This window comes from Myotis yumanensis, unplaced genomic scaffold, assembly GCF_028538775.1.
Source record: "Myotis yumanensis isolate MYYU_CA2020_CCGP unplaced genomic scaffold, mMyoYum1.0.hap1 SCAF_17, whole genome shotgun sequence".
Classification (NCBI taxonomy): Eukaryota; Metazoa; Chordata; class Mammalia; order Chiroptera; family Vespertilionidae; genus Myotis; species Myotis yumanensis.
The window spans coordinates 5,407,199-5,432,988 of record NW_027223768.1 but is presented as its reverse complement, the minus strand read 5'-3'; the positions used below and the strand labels follow the sequence as shown (position 1 = coordinate 5,432,988).

The 25,790-nt window shown below is 43.5% G+C and overlaps 1 protein-coding gene across 2 annotated transcripts in view; it reads left to right on the top strand.

The window, feature by feature from the left end:
- The first annotated feature begins 2,063 nt into the window (after positions 1–2,063).
- Positions 2,064–25,790, top strand: part of SORT1 (sortilin 1) — a 58,315-nt gene continuing 34,588 nt past the window's right edge. For both annotated transcript variants that reach the window (XM_070396841.1, XM_070396840.1), the window contains exons 1-3: positions 2,064–2,398; positions 21,401–21,460; positions 23,343–23,416. In XM_070396841.1, the coding sequence (XP_070252942.1) occupies positions 2,090–2,398; positions 21,401–21,460; positions 23,343–23,416 (443 nt within the window). In that variant the 5' untranslated portion in view covers positions 2,064–2,089. The remainder of the gene's footprint in view (positions 2,399–21,400; positions 21,461–23,342; positions 23,417–25,790) is intronic.

The following is a 25,790-nucleotide window of genomic DNA, read 5'->3' as shown; positions in this document are numbered from 1 at the left end:
AGAATTGTAGCATTCTTGAAAGAGATACAACTTAGGGTTTTTGTAGAATTTTTAAATGTTCTACAAGGTTTCTTGTGTCCAATTTACAAAGAAATTATCTTACTAGTACTAGGAAAAGTAATGGTTTTGTGATACTTAACTGCTTTCTATTCATCTTTCTGCGATAAAGTTTGTCTGGAAGAAACTTTGCATATATTAGTCCTGCAAGTCAGGTAAGATTTTATGTGCAGTATTTCACAAAGGAGATCTGACAGGGCAACTTTTGTATTTAGTGCCTGTGTCGGACTGAAATACTAAAACAATATTCACTCATTTTCCCAGTGCTGCATACAAGGTACCATGTCCCTAGCAGCTGATAAGTTTTGAGGAAGGAACTATATGTTCTGGAAGCATATAATGATAACTAAAAGCTATATATTAAAAAGTGAAGGTATATATAGTTGCAACAACTTAATATTTAGAGTTAAACAGTGTAAGTGTATTTAGTGATTTCTCCAGGAGATGGCATTGTTGAGTTGGCTTTTTTCTTCTCAGACTGTAAGACAATAGACCATTCATCTTTGTGTCACTAAACAAAGAAATACTCTTGTATAGCCCCTCTTCTCCCCACAGCTAATCACATGCTACTGGAGCCCACTGTCTTGTGATCTACTCCATAGTTGTCATAGATTAAAAAATAATCAGTATTTGAAAAATAATGTGACACATGATCGTGGATGGAAAGGAACACATTCACGTTTTCAGCGCTCTTTGTCATTTCAGTAGTTGAGAACCTGGAAGATAGTCTAGTGATTTCCCATCCTGCTCAGATGTCATTCAAAAATATTTTTCAATTCTTTCGTCTTATATGGTTGTTCTGGGAAAATGTAAATTTGTAAATCTCTGTTCTCAATGTGACTAGAAGGATTTTACTGTAAACTTTGGGTTGGGTGCAGTGCTCCATTTTGTTCTGCAATGAATAGATTCTCATTTGGGTTTACCTCCAGTTTATAGTTAAAAGTAATTTTCAGCAGCTTTCTCTATCTGGAGTAACATCTTGGATACTTGGTATCTATTTGCTGCCTTTTTTGACTAACTTCTAGCAACCATTCTGAAGAGATGCAATCAGTTAAGGTTAAGATTCAGAACTGGTTTTACCTGGACTGCACGTTCTAGAAGTTATGTGTGCAGTTCCTGCAATAAAGGGGCCGCATAAGGGTTGTGTTTTACTTCTCGTGGGCCGGGTGCTAACTCAGGGCACATCATATACTGAAAAACCAAAGCTGTGCAAACAAACTCCGCAGGGTTCGGCGCTTTGGCAGAGATACTAGTAAATGTGCATCTAGGGACCGATCGTCCTGCCCACCTTGACCTGCCCCTAAAGTCTAAGCTACTTTCTACCTCCAGGTAAGCCAGTAAGCAGCCGCACCTTTGGCCTAACTCCGTGCAGAAGAGGAAGGTAAGCGTGAGGCCATGCGTGGTGGAGGTATTCAAGTTCGCATGCGTCACGAAGGCCCGATTCCATCTTCTCCCGAGGCGTTAGCCCACACAATTGGCATTCACCTTGGCGGCCTGGCTGCTTCGGCAGACAATGCTTAAAACCTGAAACCCGTTTCGCGACCAAACCCCGTTTTCCAGCTGAGCCGGCTCAGGGATTCCCTGGGGAGATTTCCCGGCGCTGCCACAACCCAAAGAATTTTGGGGGTGTTTCTGGGGGAGAGGCGACTAACCCAGCCCAACTCGAGGGAGCCGCGAGGGGTCGGGCGTCACGGAGCGTGGAGCCCGGGGGTAGGGAAGAAGCTGCTACCGACTCTGGAAGTTGGGCCGGAGACGCGGGCGGGCGAGGCGCGGGATGACCTCAGCCGTCTCTGCCACGTTCCAGCCAATCAGTCCCGCATCTTGGCATCCGAATCCAGGACCCCCGAGGCCGGAGGCGACGCGAGCCAATGAGGAGCGCGCAGGGGAAGAAGGACAGGCGGGCGGCCTATGGGCGGAGCGGCCCGGCTGCGCGTATCCAAGGGGCGCCCGCGCGCTCGGGGGTGTGGCGCGGCGGCGGCGGGGTGGGCGGGCGCCGGGCGGCAGGTGTCGGCGGCGTCGGCATTCGGCGGCGATGGAGCGGCCCCGAGCAGCTGCGGACGGCCTCTCGCGCTGGCCCCACGGCCTCGGCTTCCTCCTCCTCCTGGGCCTCCCGCTGCTGCCGCGGGCCGCGCTGGGCCAGGACCGGCTGGACGCGCCGCCGCCGCCCGCTGCGCCGTTGTCGCGCTGGGGCGGCCCCGTCGGGGTGAGCTGGGGGCTGCGCGCGGCCGCGCCCGGGGGCCCGTTTCCCCGCGGCCGTTGGCGCCGCAGCGCGCAGGACCAGGACAAGGGCTGCGGCCGCGTCCCGGACTTCGTCGCCAGGCTGGTCAACAACACGCACCAGGTGAGCGGGCGCCGGGCCCGGGCGCCGCCGGGACTGTGAGGTGCCCCTCCGACCCCCACGCACCGGGCATCTCCGCCGAGGGGACCCCGGCCGCGGCCCCGAAGCGGCGGCGGGCGGGGTCCGGCCCGGGAGGGCCCCGGGACGCGGCTGTGTTTCGTCACAGGGGAGGCCGGCCGAGCCCTCACGGCATTCTTTCTCTCAAGTTGTCAAACCTCCGAGTGCGGCGGTTTTCCGTCTGTAAACAATCGGCGCCGGTGCGCTGTGCTTGCAGAAAAGTTGGGCTGCGCAGAATCCAAGGTGTGTCCTGCGGGTCGGCGCTTTCAGGGTGGGTAGGGGGTGCTCAGAACTCCCAGCGCCATTGCTCGGTAAGCGAGTTTGTTTGCACAGGCAAAGGACCGAGCCCGGGAACGGGATGAGAGTCTCTGTGTCATCTCTCTGGAAAACGCCTTAAATTTGACCTTCCATGGGGGCATCGGACTCTGACCAGGAAGTCTGTGCACTGTAACACGGTTTTCAGCAGCTGAGAGCACGTCGTAGATCTGCGCTGAGCTAGGTCCTAGTGGAAAACTTACAAAATTGTGGCAGTCCTGTCCCTGGGGACAAGCAGCGCAACCCTTGTGCCCCGCTGGATGGACAAAGCCAATTGTTAGGAATGTCCTGGCTCCCTGTGCCAGTGCAATTTGGGCACCTTCCTCATGTTTTTTCCAGAAATAATAATTTAATTGTTGCTACCCACATTTGCATAACATATTTTCAATTTAATATATTTCCTCTTACAAAGAGAGGTATCCAACAGATGGGATGCAGAGTTGAGTGGCTAACTACCTGTCCTTGTATAGCCACATTCCTATTAGAGGAGTCTCCCTCTGGCCAGGCTCTGCTGGTTACCTGCGCTGCATTCTCAGATCTGGGACCCATGGCAGTTGCAGTCAAGGCACAGGCAGTCAGGCTAAGTCCGCTTACTCCCGTCCATGCCGCAGCTGCGGGAAGGTGGCCACGCTAGTGCTGACGGGTGGGACAGGCTGGGTGCAGATAGGAGGGAATGAGTACTAGAAGGTCTTCCTGTTTGAGGAATTTGTTGACTTCCACCTGCGGGCAGTGGCGTTGAGAAAGTCTTTGCAACACAGATGCTTAATTTACAGTGGGACCACTTCCTTCTTGAGCCAGCGGGACGCAGTATTCTTACCCCATATTTCAGATTCTTCTCCTCCTGGTTGATAGGATCTGCTGCTACTTCTGGGTTCATTCCTTTAGTGGAAGTCTTCTCTGATTAGTCTGAATTGATACGTCATTTGTAGTACATTGATTTCTGTAGCAAGAGGTTGATACAACTGGCTTGGGGGGTTCTCAGGCCAAATCAAGAGCAGATATGAAACCTTATTCTTGGAAGTCTGGTAAGTAAAGAAACTTTAGTTTTCATTTTATTTGGCTACTATTGCCAGTGATTTTTTTTCCAGTGACCTAATTTTAAATTGTTATTTTTGCAATTGTTTATCAGTCATGGTCTCACGAAAAAAAAAAAAGAAAGAAAGAAAAAAGTAAATAAAAGCAAAACAAAACAAAAATACCATGGTCTCTTCAGAGATCCTATGCTTTTTGGAACATGCGTACTATGAAGTGGGTGAGCGAAGCAGCTCTTAGCGAGCCCCCTCCTTTACCAGGAATTGTCATGCAGTAGTCTGTTCTGCTTTTTAGTTCGGTATTTTTAAGTCACAATAAATCATCCTGAACTGTATTGAAGAGATCTAGTATTTTAGGACCTTTATAAACAGAGTGAAGTAAAACTATCCGCATGCCAGAACTGCTTTTTTATTAGTGATGTTGTATACTTTTGTACAGCTGGGAAAGTGCCTTTAGAGTCATTTTTTTTTAATATAAGATGACAGGATTCACTTCCCAAGAAAAATCAAAAGTTCTTGGTTCTCTTCTTACTTGTTATAACTGTTGTTCATGTCAAGCCCCGTTAATTCATAATGTATGTGAATACCCTCCAGATGTTCAAGACACACTAGATGCTGGGGTGCCGAGACCCAAAGGAAAGCTACTCAGACTGGAGAATGAAAAGCCTCAGGAGGGTTAGCGAATCTCCTGGATCTGTTTCTGTGGCTTAGTTGGCTTGTGAGACTATATTGGCGTTTAATCTTAAGAAAGTAAAAGTAGAACTAAGCACATGGTAATGCTTTTTCATTCCTGTGCCCTAGTGACCTATACCTCAAGCTTCTTCACTGATGAAATCCAACAAGTGTGCGTGTGTATTTATAAATACGTGTTTCTTACACTCGATAAATAACCTTCCTTTTGCTTTTAACCCCAAAGTCTTCATGCTGCACTTTTAACTGATTCTTTCCTTTGAGTGCGTGGAGTACTCGCGCCATGTATGTTGTACATGAGAAACTGAGCGTGCTGAGACGACTTTATTATTGTTGGTTGCTGAGTTGGATTTCTTCAAAACATTCTCCCTGTAAGCACCCCTTTGAGGGTAGGCATGAAACTCTGCCTTAAAGAAACAGATGCAGTGCTTTGGCTAGAGTTGCGGTGATGGCTGACAATTTCCTTATTTCTCATTCCTGTGTTCAGACCATTTGACAGTGTCCTTAAAACTGATGATTAATAAAGCCAGGAACTGTTGTTCCTTCTCTGTCCTCCCTCTGCTCCTGTCATTAACTACTTCTTTACATATTACTTCTCAACTTGTCCCACAACATCAAAGTGTCTGGTGTCTTAAATAAACAGGCCAGTGGAGAGGCCGTGTGCAATGGGGTATTGGTCCTAGAAGAATGTGTGTGTTTGTCTGCGGGTGCTGGCCGGGCTGCGTCCAGGCTGACAGCACTGAAGGCGCCTGAGGGAGGCTTCGGGGGGCTGCCACTCTGAGCCCTTGTGGATCTTGGTCACACCTGGGAATCTGAGCTTCCAAAACTTTTTAACTGCCTCATTATTCCAATACGCAGCCTCTCTGTATACTCCCTTTCCCAACACTCCCACCCTCACCCTTCAGTTCTTCTCTTGAGTCCTATTTCATCCATTCAATTTGGGGTCAAGGAACAGGAATTCTGGAGGCTCTCCTTCTTGGTCCTGGTTGATTCTACTCCCGTGCAGTACACTATCAGACCTTTGACCCAGAAGGGATGTGAAAATGACTTAAGCATTAGGGATTTCAGTTAGAAATATCAGCAGGTTTGAGGAAGTATATTTATCCGGGCAAAGGTTCGTCTTCATCTGAGGTTTGGTTGGGGTGGAGGTAGAGAGCTAGCCAGATGGGACAAGTGGCTCAAAGGAAAGTGGTGTAACCACTCAGTGACTTCTCTGCCCACTCAGACATTTGACTCTGTGCATAGTGATATTTAATTAGAAATGAGAGTCTCCTGTCTGTTTGTGGAAATAATTGGAAGAAGGCTTATTCTTCTGGCCAATCACTAATGGCAATTTTCTCTTTGTAATGATAGCAATAATAATAGGCTCTCCATCCTGCTGTTTGATCTGGTCTTTCACATCAGGTTCACGGAGGGTATTAACAGCTCCTTCTCCACTCTGCCCGTTTCCAGTCAGCTCTTGCCAGCAAGCTTTGGATTCCCAGTGGGTGGCTGCAGACACTGTGCTCTCCGACTTGGTTCTAAGTGGCCTCTTACCCTGGTGTGATCCTCACGTGAAGGGCTCTGCTTCACACCGAGTTGTAGTGGTCAGAGCAGGAGGGTAATGTTGCCTCCTCTCCCTCCCTTCCCAGCCACCCTACCCCTCAAGTTCTGTCTTTACAGAGAGTGAACTGAGTTTTGAGGCTGGAGAAATGATACGCAGATGGTTTATATGATTAGAAGCTAATATTAAGGTAGACAAAAACATCAGCTTTGACAGGTGATTAAAAATACAGCTTTTCTTACAAAGGACTATGTGGCAATGGCTCCAAAAAGATTATGAAATCGATACTGCATTTGTATATTCCCAGGCATTTTTAGTTCCCTTTCTGTAACCACTGTTTCTATTGCATCTTTTACTCTTTTTAAAAAAAAATTTGGTGAAAACGTGTTCTTCCCATTAGCTGTGGCCTCACTGATCTGCATGTAGGTGGTTTTGAGGAAATGGGGCTTAAGGAACACGCTGCTCAGTTTTATCAGTTCTGGGCAGGTTTTTCACTGTAGTAATGGTGACCACAGTCAGAGTGGGGGTAGTGATGTGTGGCTTTGAGCCAGCTGTGTTGAATGATGCTTCATGACAGACCCTTCAAACCTGTGGAGGTTGTCAGTGGATGCTGGACATGTGGGCGTGTTTTGTTTTGTTCTGTTTTGTTTAAGGATTGAGGCTACTTTTCCCCTCTCCACCTTCAACCCTAACCTCAGAAAACCACGGCAAAAAAAAAAAAAAATCTTCAATTCAGAGCCTGTGGTGTTTTGCTGAGAAAGTTTTCTGTGAATGCAATTTATTTTCTGTTTTGCATTTCAGTATCTGGCCTTCAATTCTTCGTCTACAACATGAGAAGTTTTGGGCTAGATTTTTGATGTCTAAAATAATTCTATGATTCATAAGGAAGAAGAGGAGGCCAGAGGTTGTGATCACAAATGTTTATTGGTTGAATCCAAATTTAGAAGCAAATTGGGGCTGTTCCGCTTCCCAGTTGAACTTGACCATAGCCTGGATTTCACATCTGGGGGTAATTTGTTACCACCTCCAGAGCTTGCTTCAGTGAAATACGAGTGTTCTTAAAGATAGCATGAGTATTTTTTTTTTTTTGTCATATAATTATGAAAGACATTTGACTCTTTTTTTTGGGGGGGGAGGATACTTTATCATTCCTTTTGTTAGCTGAAAAATCTAATCTAATCAAAGCCACTAGCTTGGATAGTCCAAAAACAAACCCAGTAGATATACAGCAGTAAAATTGTTTTTTTCTTTCCTGCAAGTACTTTGCTCAAACTGGGACTGTTTTTTTTTTTAACCAGGGGTAGGGCGGGGGGGCGGGGCAGGGGAGGAGTTGTTCTGGCTGCTTGTGTGTTTGAAAGTAGATGATCATCTTACCATTAGTAGAATCAGCCCCGTGGTTAGAACTTATGTATGAGTCACTAGCTTGGTTTACTTTCGTCAGGAGAAAATGAATGTTCTTTTCCTTCTAGGGTTTTATGAGTACTATTTCTCTTATATTTGCTTTTGTTAAGAGCTTTGTTCTTTTCTTCCTGTATGTTCTAAAAAAACTAAGTGCTGCCGGTTTTGCTCAGTGGATGGAGCGTCGGCCTGCAGACTGAAGGGTCCCAGGTTCGATTCCGGTGAAGGGCACATGCCCAGGTTGTGGGCTCAGTCCCCAGTGTGGGGCGTGCAGGAGGCAGCTGATCAATGATTCTCTCCCATCATTGGTGTTTCTATCTCACTCTCACTCTCCCTTTCTCTCTGAAATCAATAAATATATTTTTTTAAAAAACACATAAAAAAACAAGTAAGTGCTAATACTGTACTTGAGCCAGCTGGCAAGTCTGGTTTACCAGTAAGATCACCCTGAAGGACCAACAGAAATGGAACAGGGAAGGACATTTTTAATTAACTTCAGTACTTTCCAGACAAGATAGTGCAAATCAAATGTTTATCTGGTACCTGCAGTTTGTCAAAGGGACTCAAATCGTAGACATGTTGTTTACAAAACTGCTCAAAGGAGATGTCTCAGTAAAGACACTGAGTCCCGGCTCTGCTGCTTCGGAGCTTTGTGATCATGGACAATCACTTAACTTCTCTTACCCTCATAGTTGTTATTGTTTTTAACTAGAGAAGCAGCTTTAGGATTATTTGGAGGAACAAATGAGTTTTGTCAAAATGTTTTGTTAATTGTAAAGTCTTTTCATTCAAAGTAGATGTTATTCATTGAAACACCTACAGAGTCCAGGCCTGTGCACAGGCAAAGTTGAACAAAGATATTCACATTGATGCCCCTGAAGGATTTAGGTGTTCATTGAATGCTTGCTGAGAGTTTGGAAGAATTTGCGGAGAAGGCATGACCCACTCCGTGTGCTGTCGAGGAAAGCCTCAGGGGTGAAGTGAGGATGGAGGTGTGGAGGTACTTCTCAGGGAGATCTGTCATGGAGATAAGGAGACCCAGGCATGCTCAGGCAAGGTCAAGGGGAATTTTCTGTTGGAGAGTAGGATGATGAGTATGATTAAGGCTTCCAGGAAAACATAGAGAGAGGTTAAAAAATAAAGAGACAGCTCTTTTGGGGGGTCGGGTGGAAAGAGGGGGTACAGGTGGGGAGTTTGGCATTAGGACTTACTGGGGAAAGTGTTATAACAGATAGTGCTAGATGTGATGCCAGAGCTGAAGAAGCCAGAGGTGGAGATGGGGAGCCAAAAAGAGTTATCTTCCTAGAGGTTGGCCATTGCTGTGGTCCTGGGAGAGGAGAGAAGAATAGAGGGCAGGGGGCCCCCCTTGTCCATTACAGTGCGGGGGGTTCCCAGGCGCACTCCTGGCCTCCTGGACCTTCTTGAAGGAGAGTGTGAGCCAAGGCGAGAGAAACCAGAGCTAGAGGACAGTGAAGCCTCTCAACAGACTTCTGCATGTTTGTGGACAAGGATAAGCTTAAACTCTTGCTGAGAATGTGCTTAAAGTTTGAGTCATAGATTACTAGGCTGCTTAGCTGGTCAGGTCTCTTTAACTGATGAGGTTAAATAAATAACTTCTTACAGGCCAAGAGCTGGGGGTAGAGCACATGTCCCAACATGGTGCTCCTCCATTTGGAAGTGTTTCATAGAGGTGGTTTTTGTTTTTATATAAAAAGTTGATTTTTTAATTGAATTTACTGTGGTGACATTGGTTAACAAAATTATAGATTTCAGGGGTACAATTCTAAAATAGATGATCTGTACATTGTATTGTGTGTTCACCACCCCAACTCCGGTTTCCTTCCATCTCCATTTATGCTCTCTTTACCTTTTCCTACTTATTAGAGGTGTTTTAAATCAGTGTGTTTGCTTTAGAGATAAGGCAAAGTTATAGACCCTGTGTAAGTCATACACTTGTGAATTCTCCTCTGCTGGTCAAAGGTCATAGTACCCTCAACAGAGCTCAATTAGCTTTTTGATGCCTCACGTTCCCATCATATAAAATGATGCATTATCATAAGACTTTGAAGAGGAAATGTTTTGAAAATCTTGATGTACTGTATACATGTGATTTATGTCATTTCTTTATAAGCCTGTTGATCTGTTACTGTGTCCATGGGGCCCAATTGTCAGCCAAATGATCCTGTGAAATACCAGCTCCAGAGGAACATGTGCGAAAAGGGCACAGATGAGGCAAAAATGTATTTGGTTTTTATCACTTGGCAGGATTGGATGACAGGCTTGGGCGGGGGTGGCAAGAATGAGAGTGAGCCAAGATTGGCAGAAATGTCAGAAGCGTATGTGTTCTTTTTAAAAATCTTTACATCAAAATTTTAACTTGTTCACATGATTGATAGTTCTGTGAGGCAGTGGTTAGGAGGGAACGTGGTCTCAGATTGGACCTACATTCACATGTCAGTGGTAGTCATGGAAGATTAATATCAGAACCTTATATTTTTCATCTATCAAATGAGCCATTGTGAAGATTAAATGAGATAGTGTGGGACTTAGTGTGCATTTAGTTGTTGAGGATATCTTACAGTGGTTATCACCACAAAGCTGATGCATTATCAGTTAGATGCTCAAATATTTGCGGTATGTGGTTAAATTTTTTTCCTTAGTTATATTTCTAGAGAATTGTTATGGGTAGTCATAGGAACCAAATCTGGATTAAGGAATATATACTACTTATGTCTTTGGACTCAGGGGTTAAGAAAAAGGGGGCACAGTGAAGGGGAGAGATCATCTATACAGAATGTGTTTCTTGAAGCTGTGGGAGATGGAGGAGAAAATAGTAATTCCATTGTCAACAGTACCTGGGCATCTGGTTATGATAGTTTTAAGTATATAAAGTTATTTACTTATAGTTGTAAAGAACTTATCATTATAAAAAACAAGACTACTCATAATGTAAAAACTATTTCTCTTCTTCATTGAGCTTTAGTTTGCTGGAGTTAGTGACTGGCTTTGCATGGACTGCTCTGAAATGGCGCCTTGCTGATTTCACCCTCATGCATCAACTGAGCAGCCACAGTTGGCTTTGCATTCTCCTGGCCTCTGTGAAGTTTTAAGAAATATTAATGATGTGGTAGGCACTTCTCAAGATCTTTGTTTGGAAGCATAGACGATCAGAATGTTAACCTGATTATTTTCTTCAGTGCTTATCTCTTAAACATTTCACCACTTCCTGGCCTGTGTTAATCCTCTGTTCTAGGTAAAGTGACCTTCTCACCAGTCCCTTTTGCTCACTAGGTGCTGTGTTGCTTCTCCATCTTTGTTTAGAGGGCGTCCTCCTCTTACTAGACCATGCAACCCAGCACTTAACTATATAGTATTCTGTCTTGTATTCACTATCATCTATTAAGTGTCCCGTCCCCCGCCCCCCCCCCCCCCCCCGCCCCAGATTATAAACTCCCTAAAGGTAGGGGCTATGCTTGCTCTAGGAGTCCTTCATCACTTTTATCTCACACAGTGCTTGGGAAAGAGTAGTCATTAAGTGTGCGGCCTGGCATCAGACAGGCATGCGTCTGAATCGTTGCTCTGCCACTGACCAGCTGTGTGACTTTGGGCAAATTACTTAACCTCTCTGAGCCTGCTTCTTCATCTATAAAGTAGCAGTGGTGTTTTATATATCATAAGTGCCCAGTAAAACTTCAATACTACTATTGTTAGTCTTCAATTCAACAATGGGTTATTGAGTACCTACCATGTGTTAGGCATTGTGCTGGCTCCTGGTCCTGGGAACTGATGTTGAACACAGCAGATAAGATCCCTGTAAGGGAGAATAGACATTATACAGATATGTAATTATCAACGTAAGTACCAAGAAGAAATAAAGTAGCTACAGGAGAATAATTGAGGGAGGTCTTTTTAGTCTGGGACATTAGGAAGGACTTGCTGAGAAATTATTTTAAATGATACTTGAAGATAAGTAGACGTTTTGCCAGTAGGAGTATCCCAAGCAGAGAGAACAGCATGTTCAAAGGTCTAGGGCTAGAGAGTGCTCGGTATGTTCCCAGAGGTCTGGACAAAAGCCATCCTGGTGGCAGAGGGAGTGAGGCGTTAGTCCTCAACCCAGTGGGTGAGCTGTGAGCCTTTATGGTTCAGGCAGCTGGCGACTGGGGCACATCCCTTTCCTTCATCACCTCCTTTTCTCTGAAATGGGACTAAGATGTAATAATTAAATGCTAACAGTTTTGCAATTTAGCTCATTTATTGGCCATGATTTGAAATGAATGAATTATCCTATGAAAGTGAATTTTTCAGAAACGAAGCCTAGCCTTTTAAGTGCCAAAGGTTTTGTTGTTGTTCCAGTGGAAATTTTTCTAAAATACTTCTCTGTCTTCTTAGTCAACCGAATGAGCCTGGATCATTGAGATGACATTATGCTACAGCACGACTCACAGTAATGGCACTAATGCCCTCAAGATGAGCTATGTGGGATCATATCCTCCCATTCCGAGCAGCCCAGATTTATAAGCCTAGTGCCATTGTCTTCTTGTTGAAAAATTTTTTTCCCCTGCAGAAATGATGGTCCCATTGCAATATCTGATTCCTTTAGCTGCCGCCCCTGTCCCCAGATTTGATTTGCTGCTTCTAATGTAAGCTAGGAAAAGAGATGACTAATTTTAGGCAGTTCTAACAAGCTTAGCAAATTGATTTAGAGTGCTGGTCTGCAAGTTCCTCTTAGAGGTCAAATGCATGGATTTTTATTGCATGGATGGCGGCACCAGAGGTCTCCCCTGCTTCCTCAGTGAGCGGCCAGGTTGTGGAGGTTTGTAGATGATGGAGCTTGCTGTCACCTCTGCTTTTAACACTAGAGTGTTGTCCAGCAGGGAGCTGATTTTTTTTTTTATGAAGACAGAGCAGTGGAAAAGTAAACTGAGAGGTTAAATCAATGATGAGTCATAGACTTTAAAGCTTATAGGGACTAGAAATGTTGTCATTCCAGCCTCCCCTCGCCTTGGTGGTGAAGTAAGGTTAAGCTGCTCAAGTTCACCAGGCTTGAGGCACAGCTGGAAGTAAAATTCAGATCCCCTGCTAGCCCAGTGCTCACCTCTGTATCATCCTGCCTTGCAGACAAGTCTGAATAACTGAATACGTTTGAAAACTTGAATAAGAGTTTATGTTTAGCCTTTTCATTTCTAAGAATAGTCTCCCTGAGAACTGAACATTTGCGATCTTGTTTTTGGCTCATTTTTATGACCCTAGCAGTGCCACACTTAGCAGAACGGTACTCTGGTCAGAGCATCATCCAGGTCCTGCTCCAGGCCTCTCTTGTACGTCACTGTGCCCTGTCCACCCCTGTGTTCCCTGTTAGGGTTGGGAAGCCTAAATCTTAAGTTCCCATTCTTTGGGGGGGGGAGGGGACACCAACGCCTTATCTTTGTATGTTATTTCATTTGATTCTTATTATTCCGGTGAGTGAAGGAGCATAATTCAGTTTCATACCAGAGAAAATGGATTCCCAAGAGAGAAAAGGATTTGTGCCTGCTTCCCCAACCAGTTAGTCACTGCACTAGGCTTTAACACCACACCCCTTTGTCACTTTATTTTCATGGGACAGGCTGTCTTCTGTGGATTAAATGTCTAGCATGCTTAGGCTTTATTTTTAGACTTCTGTAAGAAGCATGTTGAAAGCTCCATGAGCACAGAAAGTGTAAGATCACTGTTTCCCCAGCACCCCAAGTAGGGTCTGGCACATGGTAGACACCACCTTGTGCCATGTATTTGTTGAAAGTAGGAGTGTGTGTGAGGGATGCCATCATTGCATGCACTCCCTCATTTACTTGCCCGAGAGGTTGTTCCCGATGACAAGATGGTTGGTCGTCTGCGTGTGTCTTTTTTTTTTAATTGAGTTTATTGGGGTGACATTAGTTAACAAAATCATGTAGGTTTCAAGTATGTCACTCAACGAAATATCATCTCCATACTGTGTTGTGCACCCATTGCCCAAAGTAAAGTTTGTTTCCATCTCCATTTATCCCCCTTTTTCCTTTTTCACCTCTTTCCACCCTCCTTCCCCCTGGCTATCACCATACTGTTGTCTGAATTAGTGTTTCGGGTTTCTTTGGATATATTCCCAAAAGTGGGATCGCTGGGTCAAAAGGCAGATCCATTTTTAAATTTTTGAGGTAACTCCATACTGTTTTCCACAGTGGCTGCATCGGTCTGCATTGCCACCAACAGTGCACAAGGGTTCCCCTTGTCTGTTGATTTATTGCTGGTAGCCATTCTGCAGGTGTGAGGTGATATCTCATTGTAGTTTTAATTTGCATCTCTCTGATGATTAGTGACATTGAGCATCTTTTCATATGTCTGTTGGCCCTCTGTATATCATTTTTGGAGATGTGTCTATTCAGTTCCTTTGCCCATTTTTAAATTGGGTTGTTTGTCTTCTTGGTGTTGAATTGTGTAAGTTCTTCATATATTTTGGATAGTAACCCCTAATCAGATGTGTCATCGGTGAATATGTTCTCCCATTCAGTGGGTTGTCTTTGCATTTTGTTGATGGCTTCTTTTGCTTGCTCCCTGTGTCTTTTAAACTGGGCCTGCCATGTGACACTGAGCCGGCTCGGGTGTGTGGGAGGCAGTTCTCTGTGTTTTACTTTTGATCAGGTGTGTAACTAAAGATAGGCAGAAGTTTCTCATTACCTAGTTTTTTCCAAGCTACAGTGACTCTCGGGACCAACTTTAAGTTCTCCAAGCTATAGTAACAGTAATTTAATGAGGCTTCAGGTTTAATTAGATCTGAAGGCAAAGTTATTTCCATGAAGAATGTAGTGTTTTAGGCTTTGAAATGATAGGCAGTAAACTCGTGGGTGAGTCTTGCAGTAGCTGTCAAGGTGGCCTTATTTCAGAGGAGGCAGTACAAGCTGTCCCCCTACTTTCTAATATAATGACTCCCCGAAAACCAGTTTGGTTATAAATGTCCGCCAGTGACTCCCTGCTGCCCAGAGCTCCCCTACTGGGGGCAGTAAATGGCTGTCCGTGCCATCTGGGACACTAGAAATCACTGTTCAACAGGTGATGAAAAAAAGACTGTGAACAGTGTGTCAGCGAATAATGATGTTGGGATGTGTGCCCTAAATTAAATCAAGACCACTGGTGTTAGTGTGGCTGGGTAGTAGGGGCTCTCCGAGCCAGTCTGTAACTGTTAGCCAGTGTAACAGAAGAATAAACTGACACGGTCAATGAGTACTTCTTATAGCAGCCTTTCATTTATCCCTTTTTAAAAGTAATAGATTATATACTTTTATTATTTTTAAAATCCTCACCCAAGGGTATTTTTTCCATTGATTTCTAGAGAGTGTAGACAGGAGGGAGGAGGATTTTCATTATTTAACTTTTTATATTTAAATCTTTGTCCTGTGTGGAATCTCTTTGGGAATGGGGATAAGAAGAGAGTTAGGAATCCATCTTTATATATTTTTTCCAAATAGCTAGTTTTTCCCAGCTGTTTGACCACTAACTTGCACTGTCAGCTTTATCATACACCAGCGATTTTGAACTGGTGTGCTGAGGTGTGCAGCAAGAATTTTAAAAATATTCAATACCTGACTATTTAGTCAGGGGCACTGCCCTCTTTTCCAGATAAAAAAAAAAAAGTCAACAGCCAACGCAAGCAATAGCCACTCGGTGTGAATGAATCAAAATTACACTTTTTTTTTTTGGTCAGATTGGCAAAAAATATTCTTTTTTTTTTTTCTTTTTTTTTTTTTTTTTGGTGTGCTGCAGAATTTTAGTAATTAGTTTATGTGTGCCATGAGATGAAATGGGTTGAAAGCTGTTGTCATACACTAAAAAGAAACCTCACCCAGTCTCGGACTTTGGCTTGTCTTCCTGTGCCAGTAACTGGGGATTAATCAATCTCTGTAGATGTGGCAAGTTTCCTGATAGATCAGGTGACATTTTACATAGCTGGTCTTCAACTTCCTGGTTTCTGAGGTTCCTACCCTAGGATGTGATTAAGTAATGTAAATTACGTATTTACCATGTGGCCCCTCTGAGTACTGGCTCTTGGCTTGTGACTCACACAAACAGCATATTTACTCGTGTGTGTATGTTTTTTGTTTTGTTTTTTTTTTTTAAATATATTTTATTGATTTTTTACAGAGAGGAAGGGAGAGAGATAGAGAGAGTTAGAAACATCGATGAGAGAGAAACATCAATCAGCCGCCTCCTGCACATCTCCTACTAGGGATGTGCCCGCAACACAGGTACATGCTCTTTACTGGTATCGAACCCGGGACCCTTCAGTCCGCAGGCCGACGCTCTATCCCAGCTGTGGGGAAACTACGGCCCGCGGGAAATGAATAAAACTAAAAAAAAAAAAAGACCATACCCTTTTATGTAATGATGTTTACTTTGAATTTATATTAGTTCACACAAACACTCCATCCATGCTTTTGTTCCGGCCCTCCGGTCCAGTTTAAGAATCCATTGTGGCCCTCGAGTCAAAAAGTTTGCCCACCCCTGCTCTATCCACTGAGCCAAACCGGTTTCGGCTTTTTTTAAAATTTTGACCTGCTTTTAGAACATACATTTGACTGACTGTTTAGCAATATGTAGTGGTCAGATCATGTTCTCTTTATGCTAAATAATCTGTCCCTTTTGCAACACAGCTATTGTTCCCCAGAAATAAAACATGCTGCAAACCTCCCCCACCTTCTCCATTCTGCTTGTCATGTGTACAGACAGCTAACACATAACATCATTTTGTAACAGTGCTTGAGGTAGACATTCACTCTGCCTTCTGTGGGCTGGACTTGACTCCTAAATGTTCTTATATGGTCAGTATTTTAACATATTTTATATGCTCTGGGTTTTTTTTGTTTTGTTTTGTTTTGTTTTGTTTTTTATTATTTTAATAATTTTTATTTCTTAAAGTATTACAAAGAGTATTAGTATTACATATGTCTCCTTTTTTCCCCCCCTTGACATTCTCCCGGCCCCTACCCCCCGCCCCCCCCCGCCCCGTGTCTTGTGTCCATTGGTTAATCTTATATGCATGCAATATTTTATATGCTCTGGGTTTTAATAGTATAGGATACTCATTGGTTATATTGTGTTGGACATTTGAGGTTTTCTCTTCCTGGAGAGATTATATTGCTTTTCAGTTCTCTGGAGCCATAAGCTTTGTCCTTTGCTCATATTTCTTTTATTCCTCTTACTTTGCCTTGATTAGAACAATTGAACCATAACTTATTGGGTGATTATGTTCAATTGTACATACCACTGGAAACCATACCCGTTTGAGTCAGTGATCCTGTGGCCTCGTCCCAGCTTTCTTGGGTATTTCAAACAGAAGTACTTTTTTCCTCACACACATTTTTCTATATTTTTATTTCCCTTTGGTTTCCACCTTAACTTTGTTTATCCTGATTTGAAATTCTTATTTAGCAAGTACTTAATAGCATCTACTGTACACTCAGCACTTCACTAGTTGGCAATGCTAATATAGTTTATGTTACTCTTTGAAAATTTTCCAAATCCTTACATATGTCTTTATGTCTGTGCTTCCTGCACAACTGCCTTCGACCCGCCATCTTGCTGCTCCAACCTCTGTAATCCCTGCTTAAACCTCGGGGTGCAGGCAGACCTTTATTCTTCTTACTCATATACTAGTATGTAGTCCACTCGCGGCCAGTGCCTCTCAACACTTCGGTGCGTCCGGGGCATCTTTACCAATTTCTGACTGTGTGGATGGAGTTGGTGGGAACTACAGTTGATGGTGGCTATAGCCTCCATGTCCTCCCCAGACCACCAGCTCGTTTCTTCAGCTGAGGGGACATCTGGGCCCTCCCCTTCCCGGCACTGTGCCCTGGACACTCTCCAGACAGTAACCTAGGGCAGAGGCAGGCCCTTGTTTTGTCTTTTGTCTGTCAGGGATTATTGTACTTGGTTGCCTCGAAGTCCAGGGTGTTGAAAATGATGGTTTCATATAGTTTGTGTTTTCAGTTGTTTCCGGTGGGAAGGTTAATCTGATCCCTGCTGGTCTCTCTTGGTCAGAAGCAGAAGTCTCCTCAGAATAGAACTTTTCATATTTAGACTCGTTTTTGTCCTGGGGAAATTAAGTGGGTCTGGCCTTATCTTTTCATCCTCCTCCTTTTCAGAGCTTCACAAGTAATTCTTAAAGAAAATGAATTTCATTTTTATTGAATGCCTTTTATGTGCTATATTATATATTTTTGCTAAAGTGAATAGGCTTGGTCCCTGTACCAGATGTTCCTCAGGTCTAGTGAGGGAGGCAGACAATGTTCTTATTGCTATAATTAAAAGTAATACATATTTTGAAATATCTATGATGCCATCACAATGTAGAGTGACATGTATAGTATGTTAAATATGATAAATGATATCACATTAGAATTGATGGCCTTGTGCTGACACTTGTGAATTCTGTCCCCTAACCATGACCAGCAGTGTTTACTCTTTTCTGGACACCTGTAACCCTCCCATGGATGGCATACAATTGTATCTGTGCTCTTGGTCCCCTGACTCTCCTGGATTTGTCTCCTCTCCATATGACCTTTTCTCTCTACCTGAGTTTTGGTCTGTTGTCAAATCTTATTTCTTTTTTTTTCCTTTTACTTTCACCATAAGAATGTTAAAGACCGAAATATAAAAAATTAGCTGCATTTGCTGTAGATGGATGAGCTTTTTCAATGAGTTTGTTTATTTTCTAAAGTAAAATGTAATTGGCTATTGGGATGGGAAGGGAGAAAGGGTTAAGAGTAGCAGAAGAGCCCTAACCGGTTTGGCTCAGTGGATAGAGCGTCGGCCTGCGGACTGAAAGGTCCCAGGTTCGATTCTGGTCAAGGGCATGTACCTTGGTTGCGGGCACATCCCCAGTAGGAGGTGTGCAGGAGGCAGCTGATTGATGTTTCTCTCTCATCGATGTTTCTAACTCTCTATCCCTCTCCCTTCCTCTCTGTAAAAAATCAATAAAATATATTTTTAAAAATAAAAAGAGTAGCAGAAGACCACAATTATAGTTAACTAGAGGCCCAGTGCATGAAATTTGTGCACTGGAGGGGGGGGGGTCCCTCAGCCCAGCTTGTGCCCTCTCACAGTCCGGGAGCCCCGTGATAGATCACCCCAAAGGGAGCAAAGGGAGGCTCCGCCCACCCCCCCACAGCACCACTGCCGGGTAGCCTGGGCCTCCCTCTTTGGGGTGATTGTGGAGCCCCCTGATTGATCGATGGCCCCACCAGCCAGTGGCCTGGGCCTCCTTCTGCAGGGCGATCATGGGGCAATGGCCAGGCCCCCGACCAATTGCATTGCACCCACCTTGGCTGGCCTGGTGCCAGTGGGTGTCATAGCGTGGTCGTCTGGAAGGTCGTTCTGCTGTTCGGACTTTTGGTCGATTTGCATATTACTCTTTTATTATTATAGATAAATCTGGCCTACTTTTCCAAAGGGACTCTTCGGATGATGAATGAGGCCAGCTGTCCTTTGAGTTGTTTAGGAGAAGCTCAGGTTGCTAGTAACATCTAAGAATCTTTCCCCTCTGGGATTGGACAGCAGGAGATGGGAGTAATACCACTGTACATTGACTGGATCTCAAAGGCGAGAGTTGCGGGCCCTGATTGGCTCAAGACGAGCCATGTCGTTGCCTGAGCAAGACAGCAGGACTCCAATGGTGGATTTGTCTTTTCTCCTGGTCAGCTGCTGTGACCTGAGCCTTCCTTGGAGAGAGAGCCTCTGTTTAGGTGACTGTTAGCCGGGTGGTCTATCTGGTGCTTGTGGTAGCTCTGGATCTTTCTACTTCCCCTCAAGGAGCTCATTGATGTGATTTCAAACCCTATCCTCACTCAAAAGAATATGCCATCTTGCTATGTGCGGAGTATCTTGCAAGACACAGTGCTGTGTCCATTTTTACGCTGCTGGTTCCAGATGTCTCCAGCAGCCCTGCTTTTCCGCAGATGCTTGGCCAGTGTGTGAGCATGAATAGCCTTTCTGTCCTGCAGAGGCTGTGAGAAGCTCTGCCCGAGCGTTTGAGAGTTAACCAGGATTCACTGAGCAAGCCCTCTGTGCGGCACTGATTGTGCCACTTACAGAGACTGTACAAGAGATTCTGCTGACCTCAAATGTACTTCCAGTCCGGAGGGGAAATAGCAGAGGTGAATTCAGAGGCCCGTTCAGGAAGACCACCAAAGAAAATGAGAAGATAAGCAAAACAGTGTTTTGAGTTCTGTTTCTTCAGACGTCTCTGTTGAGATTGGCAGCTTGAGTGGCCCAGAGACTGCCATCCACCATTTACAGACATGTGCTATTTTGAGATTGAGTCTGTGGTTTGGGAAGGATGTAGAACCATTTCAACAAATGCTTATTGAGTGTGCAAAGTGCCGTGGTAGGTACAGGGAACACCAAAAAGTATAAAGTTATAGCCTCTGCTTCTAAGGAACCGCTCCTTAATGTTTGGAAAGGCAGGGCATGTTTAAGGTTTTAAAAATCTTAAGATATATGTCTTCATAGGAGGAAAGCAGAATTGTCAACACAGTAGAAATATATACTAAACTGTTAACCCCTCTGGGGAGTGGGGCTTGGGTGGTGGGGCACGTGGCAGACGAAGAGGAAGGGTCTTCACTTTTTCTGTATACATTTCTGTGTGGTTGAATATTTTTACCAAGTGCCAGTGCGGCCTTTTTGAAATTATTTCTTCATTAGCTAGAACAACAACAATAGAGACTAGAAGATTATAAACATAGTGTTAGCCTTGAATGTCTTTGTGTGATAGGATTATGAAAGATTTATATTCATTATACCTCCCTTTTGTCTACATTTTCTGTAATGGATATATATTATTTTCTAAGTAGAGAAAGAAAGTATTTGAAAACCAAAACCCAAAAGCACCTACAATGATTACTAATACTGCGTTTTAGCCCTGGTTAGTGTGGCTCGAGCACCAAAGGGTGTCGGGTTCAATTCTCAGTCAAGGGCATGTATCTGGGTTGCAGGTTCAGTCCCGGGCCCTGGTCAGGGTACATGCAGGAGGCAACCAATTAATATGTCTTTCTCACATTGATCTTTCTCTCTCTCTCTTGCTCTCTCTCTCTCTCCACCCCCCCTCCTTCCTTCCCTCCCTTCTACTCTCTCTAAAAATCAATGGAAAAATATCCTCAGGTGAGGATTAACAAAAAAAATATAACTGCATTTTAATATGTTTACCATATTTTGGATACACTACACCAGCTCTCCTTTTTTTTTTGTCTCCTCACTCTTACCACAACTCTATTAAGGTTCTATTATTATTATTATTATTATTGTTATCATTTACTATTATTATCTACTACTAGATAATTACTACTATCTATCTATTATCATTATCTACTAATATCTACTATTATTACTACTATTATCATTATCAACCACTATTTTAAATGTGAAAGAAGGGCATTTGCTCTCGCTTCTCAGAACCTTGTCATTTTGAGAGAGTCTAGGAGCAAAAGGAATCTAGTTATTAACCATGCACCTGTACTGTGAAGGCTGCCTAGAAAAATTGGTTATGCTGATTGGGTTACAGTTATAGCTGTCAGTGTGGGCTGTGATCCCTTGTTTTAAAGCATCCTAAGAATACTTTCTACATATTTATATTTAGTTCTGTTGGAGAAAGCAATGAGATTATCCCATCTCCCCATCTGGTGCAGTGAAGAAAGCTCATCTGCTTGGCTTACTTTGTATAATTAATTTTTAAACTTCTGGTAGAATGTCTTTAAGCATATCTCAGAATTAAAATCTCTAAGTTATTTGTAATTTAAGTTAAGTAGTTAAATCCTGTCCTGCAAATTTTGTTCAGGGAATCCAAGTCCCCTTATAATTATGAATTTAATTACTTTGAAAGTAATAGTGTTCTGAATTATTTAAGGGAGTCAAAGACTGAAGGAAAGATGTCATTTGTAAATGAATTTCTTTTTTTCCCCCTTACAGCATGTATTTGATGATCTCAGTGGCTCAGTATCCTTGTCTTGGGTTGGAGATAGCACTGGGGTAAGTAATATTTTGAGGCTGTGAATTCAACTAAGCAAGAAGAACATGTAGATGTGGGGAGTTTAAGCACTAAGTGTTGTTATTTTCTGAAACTGTTTCCAACCTCAGACACAGAAATACATGTTTCCAGGACAAACTCAGGAAACTGTGGTTGGGTTGGTTTTGCTTTAGAATGGGAAACATCCTGTAACCACCCTCTTCCATAATGGGAAGATAGACACCTTTTGAGTCCTTGGTGGCTGCTTGGCATCAAGATGAGCAAGAAGAAAGAGGGAAGCGTGTGCTGTATGCTGAGAAGTGAGCCTCACAACACATGGGAAGACCAGTGTGGAAGCTGAAACCTGCGCATCGCACATCTTGGCATTTTTCCTCCAAAATGCATTTTCCCACAGTTAGTGTTGAAGGACTGTGGCGCCCATGGGCTCATGGCTGTTTAGTTCCATCTGTGTCCCTTTTCCTACAACAAAGGAGGTGCTGCCAGGATTGGGAGAGTGGAAGGAGCGTCTGTCAGCTCCTTATTCTCCAATGTGGAGCCCGTCTCCCAGTAGGAGGGTGCACTTGGGATGCATCGGCCCCAGATCTTGACTCAGGGCTTGGTGTTAGCTGCTCTCTTATTATCCTGCCTGAACAAGGGCAGGGCCACAGTTCATACCCTCCCCTCTGGTATTCCATGAATGTATGCATCATAGCATTGAGGCACACGATGGCTGTGTCAGGAATCCAAAGAAATATTGGAGCTGAAGAGCAAGTTATAAATTAATTATCTTAATTGATTTTTAAACTTCTGGTAGAATGTCTTTAAGCATGTCTCAGTTTCTTCTAAAATTTGAGTTGTGCTCTAATTTCCATGATTTATCCATTTATTTAAGATAGTTGGTATCGCAAGATTTCTTGTTACATGGCCAATTGAGACTCCCTCTTGTACTAATCTGTCAGAATTTGTCCTTGTGCATATTTTTATCTAGAAAAATATTTAAGAAATTAATTTCATGGAGAACTGATAGCAGGGAGGAGAAAAGGAGGGAAATATGTGACACAGTGACTTTTGAGCACCCATAGTGCTCTAGCCTCCTGTACACAGAAAGGGAGCTGATTCTTGCCTGAGAATATCTTATACTAATACTAGAGGCCCCGTGCACAAAATTCGTGCATGGGGGTGGAGTTCCCCTCAGCCTGGCCTGAGCCCTCCCACAGTCCGGGAGCCCTTGGGGATGTCCCATTGATGGCTTAGGCCCTGGCTGAGTGGCGCTCCCCCTTTGAGAGCACACTGACCACCAGGGGGTAGCTCCTGCATTGAGCGTCTGTCCCCTGATGGTCAGTGTGCGTCATAGCAACCAGTTGTTCTGGTTGTTCCACTGTAACAGTTGCTGGCTTTTATTATATAGATGGATACAAAATAGTTAAATCCTTCCTTTATTGTAATGGGTAGTTGATTAGCTCTGCCTCACTGCTTCAAGTGTGGGCAACAGGACCGTCTCAACCAAGAGTTGAGACCTTGAGTCACTGCAAGCCTTAGTAACTTCTTGGTTTTCTGACTTACTACAGTATAGGCCAGTGGTCGGCAAACTGCAGCTCGCGAGCCACATGTGGCTCTTTGGCCCCTTGAGTGTGACTCTTCCACAAAATACCACGTGCGGGTGCGCACGTACAGTGCGATTGAAACTTCGTGGGCCATGCGCAGAAGTCGGTATTTTGTGGAAGAGCCACACTCAAGGGGCCAAAGAGTCGCGTGTGGCTCGCAAGCCGAAGTTTGCCGACCACGGATATAGGCTACTGAAAAGCCGGGCTCTTGTCAGTCTTTCAGATGTTGATTTAATACCATCACAGGCAAGCATGTGATTGGACTATCTTCCTTTTTAACTGTGCTTTTATCTCTCTCCAGATCATTCTAGTCTTGACTACCTTCCATGTACCACTGGTAATTATGACTTTTGGACAGTCCAAGCTATATCGAAGGTGAGATGCATATGGTTGGGGCACTGACTGAATACATTGTGAATGTAAGTTCCCCACTTTTCTAGGCATGATGGAGTCTAACAGTTGATTAAAAAGATCTTTCAGCCATCTTAAATTTTCAACAAACTGTCACATTCAGCACACTTAATATTTACTTAACCTGAAGAAATATGAAAAGGAATCTAGTTCTAAGAAGCTTAGGTTGACCTGACTAAATAGGAAAGCAGTAAAGGCAGATGGAGAGTGTGTAGGGGTGTGTGTTTTATTAATTTAAATGGATATTTATTTTTGGGAAGGTAGCATGGAGTTCAACAGTCTTTCTACTTATTATAAGCATAGAATGGTTTTTATATCTCTGAAGTAACAATCCTCACTATACCTTCCAAGTAAATGTATTTATGTAACACTTTGTACCTTCCAAGTAAATATGTTTATCTAATCCTCTGAGCCCCAGTTTATCTAGATTGTTTCTAGATCAGAAGGAGGTTCTCAGGTCAGACCTACCAAAGTGCCTTATAGTGTTTACACTGGTAACGATGGTGGCAGTGTATGTTCTGGAACCATACTGTGACAGTTACCAAGTTTTACATGTGTCTTCTCAAAGGTACAGCTTGGTTAAATAGCAGGCTCTTTTCCTTAACTGTAAGATGCAAGACCAGCTAACTCTCAGAAGTTGCTGATAGTCTTCTCAATCATTTGTGCCCATCTCATTTTCCCCCAAGTGACCCCCCAAAAAATATGGCATCCTAGCAGATAACATAGAAACTCTTCTCAAGGCCAACGGATTTCCCAGCAGCCATCGTACTCTCTCAGGGGCCCAGATACAAGTGAGCCTTTGGTGAATTTCTGAGATGGCCCCTTCTCCAGTAGGTGTAATCTTGATTGCTGATTCTGAGACTGGAGCCAGTGTTCGCGGCCCTTCAACACAGTGATGTTGACTTAAAAATAGGCTAAGAAGGAATTGCCATTTTGGAATCGCTGTAAGCTCCACAAAGCCAAGGTTCTTGACTAACTTGGAGTTCTCAGCAACTAGCCAAATGACTGATATGTAGTAGTAGGCAGGCAGTCCATACTAATTGAATGAATGAATGCCTTGGCTTCTCTTTAGTTTTTAAACTGATAATTTTTTATAAGGATTGACTGTATAATAGAATCATAGTGCTAGAAAGGGCTATAATTTATAGGTGATTTTGTTTATTCAATTAGAATAGTAATTGAACTATTTCAGACAGATGAAAAATATCCTGTTTGGGGAGGAAAAAAATGTATAAAAAATTGTAACTTCATAACTCTTTCCAATGTTTAAGAAACCTTATTGTCATAAAATTTTTCCTTATGATAGTTTTTCTTGGCAAATTATCTTTCATAATAACTAGTGTATTATAGCCTGGCTGGTGTTGCTCAGTGGTTGAGCATTGACCTATGAACCAAGAGGCCACTGGTTTGATTCCTGGTCAGGGCACATGCCCCGGTTGTGGGCTTGATCCCCAATAGGGGGGCATGCAGGAGGCAGCCGATCAGTGTTTTTCTCTCATTGATGATGTTTCTATCTCTCTATCTCTCCCTTCCTCTTTCTCTAAAATCAATTAAAATCATGTGGGTTTTTTTTAAAAAAGCAATATATTATATAACATTTGGAAATTTTAAAGGAAAAATTTCACCCTAACGTCAAGTGTAATCTTAACTTATGTACAATTTATCTTGATTTTCCCCTTGAATGTTATATCATATGGCTACATAGTTTGGGGAAGCAACATGATACAGTGTAAAGTTGCCAGGTTTTGGTGACAAATAGCCCTGGCATTGAATCTCAGCACTATCATTTGCAAGCAGAATGAGCTTGAGCAAGTTACTTCGCCTCCCAGAGTCTTTTTGTCATCTGTAGAAGAAAGATGATAACAGTGGCCACCTCAGAGCTGTTGTGACTTATGCTTTGCAGTGCCTGGGCTGGAGTAAGAACTTGGGGAGGTTAGCTGCTGCCATGCCAGCAGCCAGCGAGGGCACATAGCCAGACTGTACTGATATTGCTGTGCCAGTTGTTAAAATGAATTCAAAGCCTTCTGTGCCTGTTGGTAAAAAGTGCTTGTCTGCCCCCAGTGCCTCCATGGCTTCTGGAGATGCACGCACACCCCTGCCAACATGCAAGTGCCATGACCCATATCCACTCTGATTGATGCTCACACAATGATATTTTTCATATCCCCTCTGCTAGTTACCCATCATTTTTGTTAGATTGACGGAATTTACTAAGTCATTATTCTCTTGGACACTTAGGTTGCAGCTAATTTTTCACTATTACTAATGCTGTTGTGATAAATATGACACATATATGTGTCAAGAGAATGCTAATTTCCACTTCATTTTTTAGTAGCAA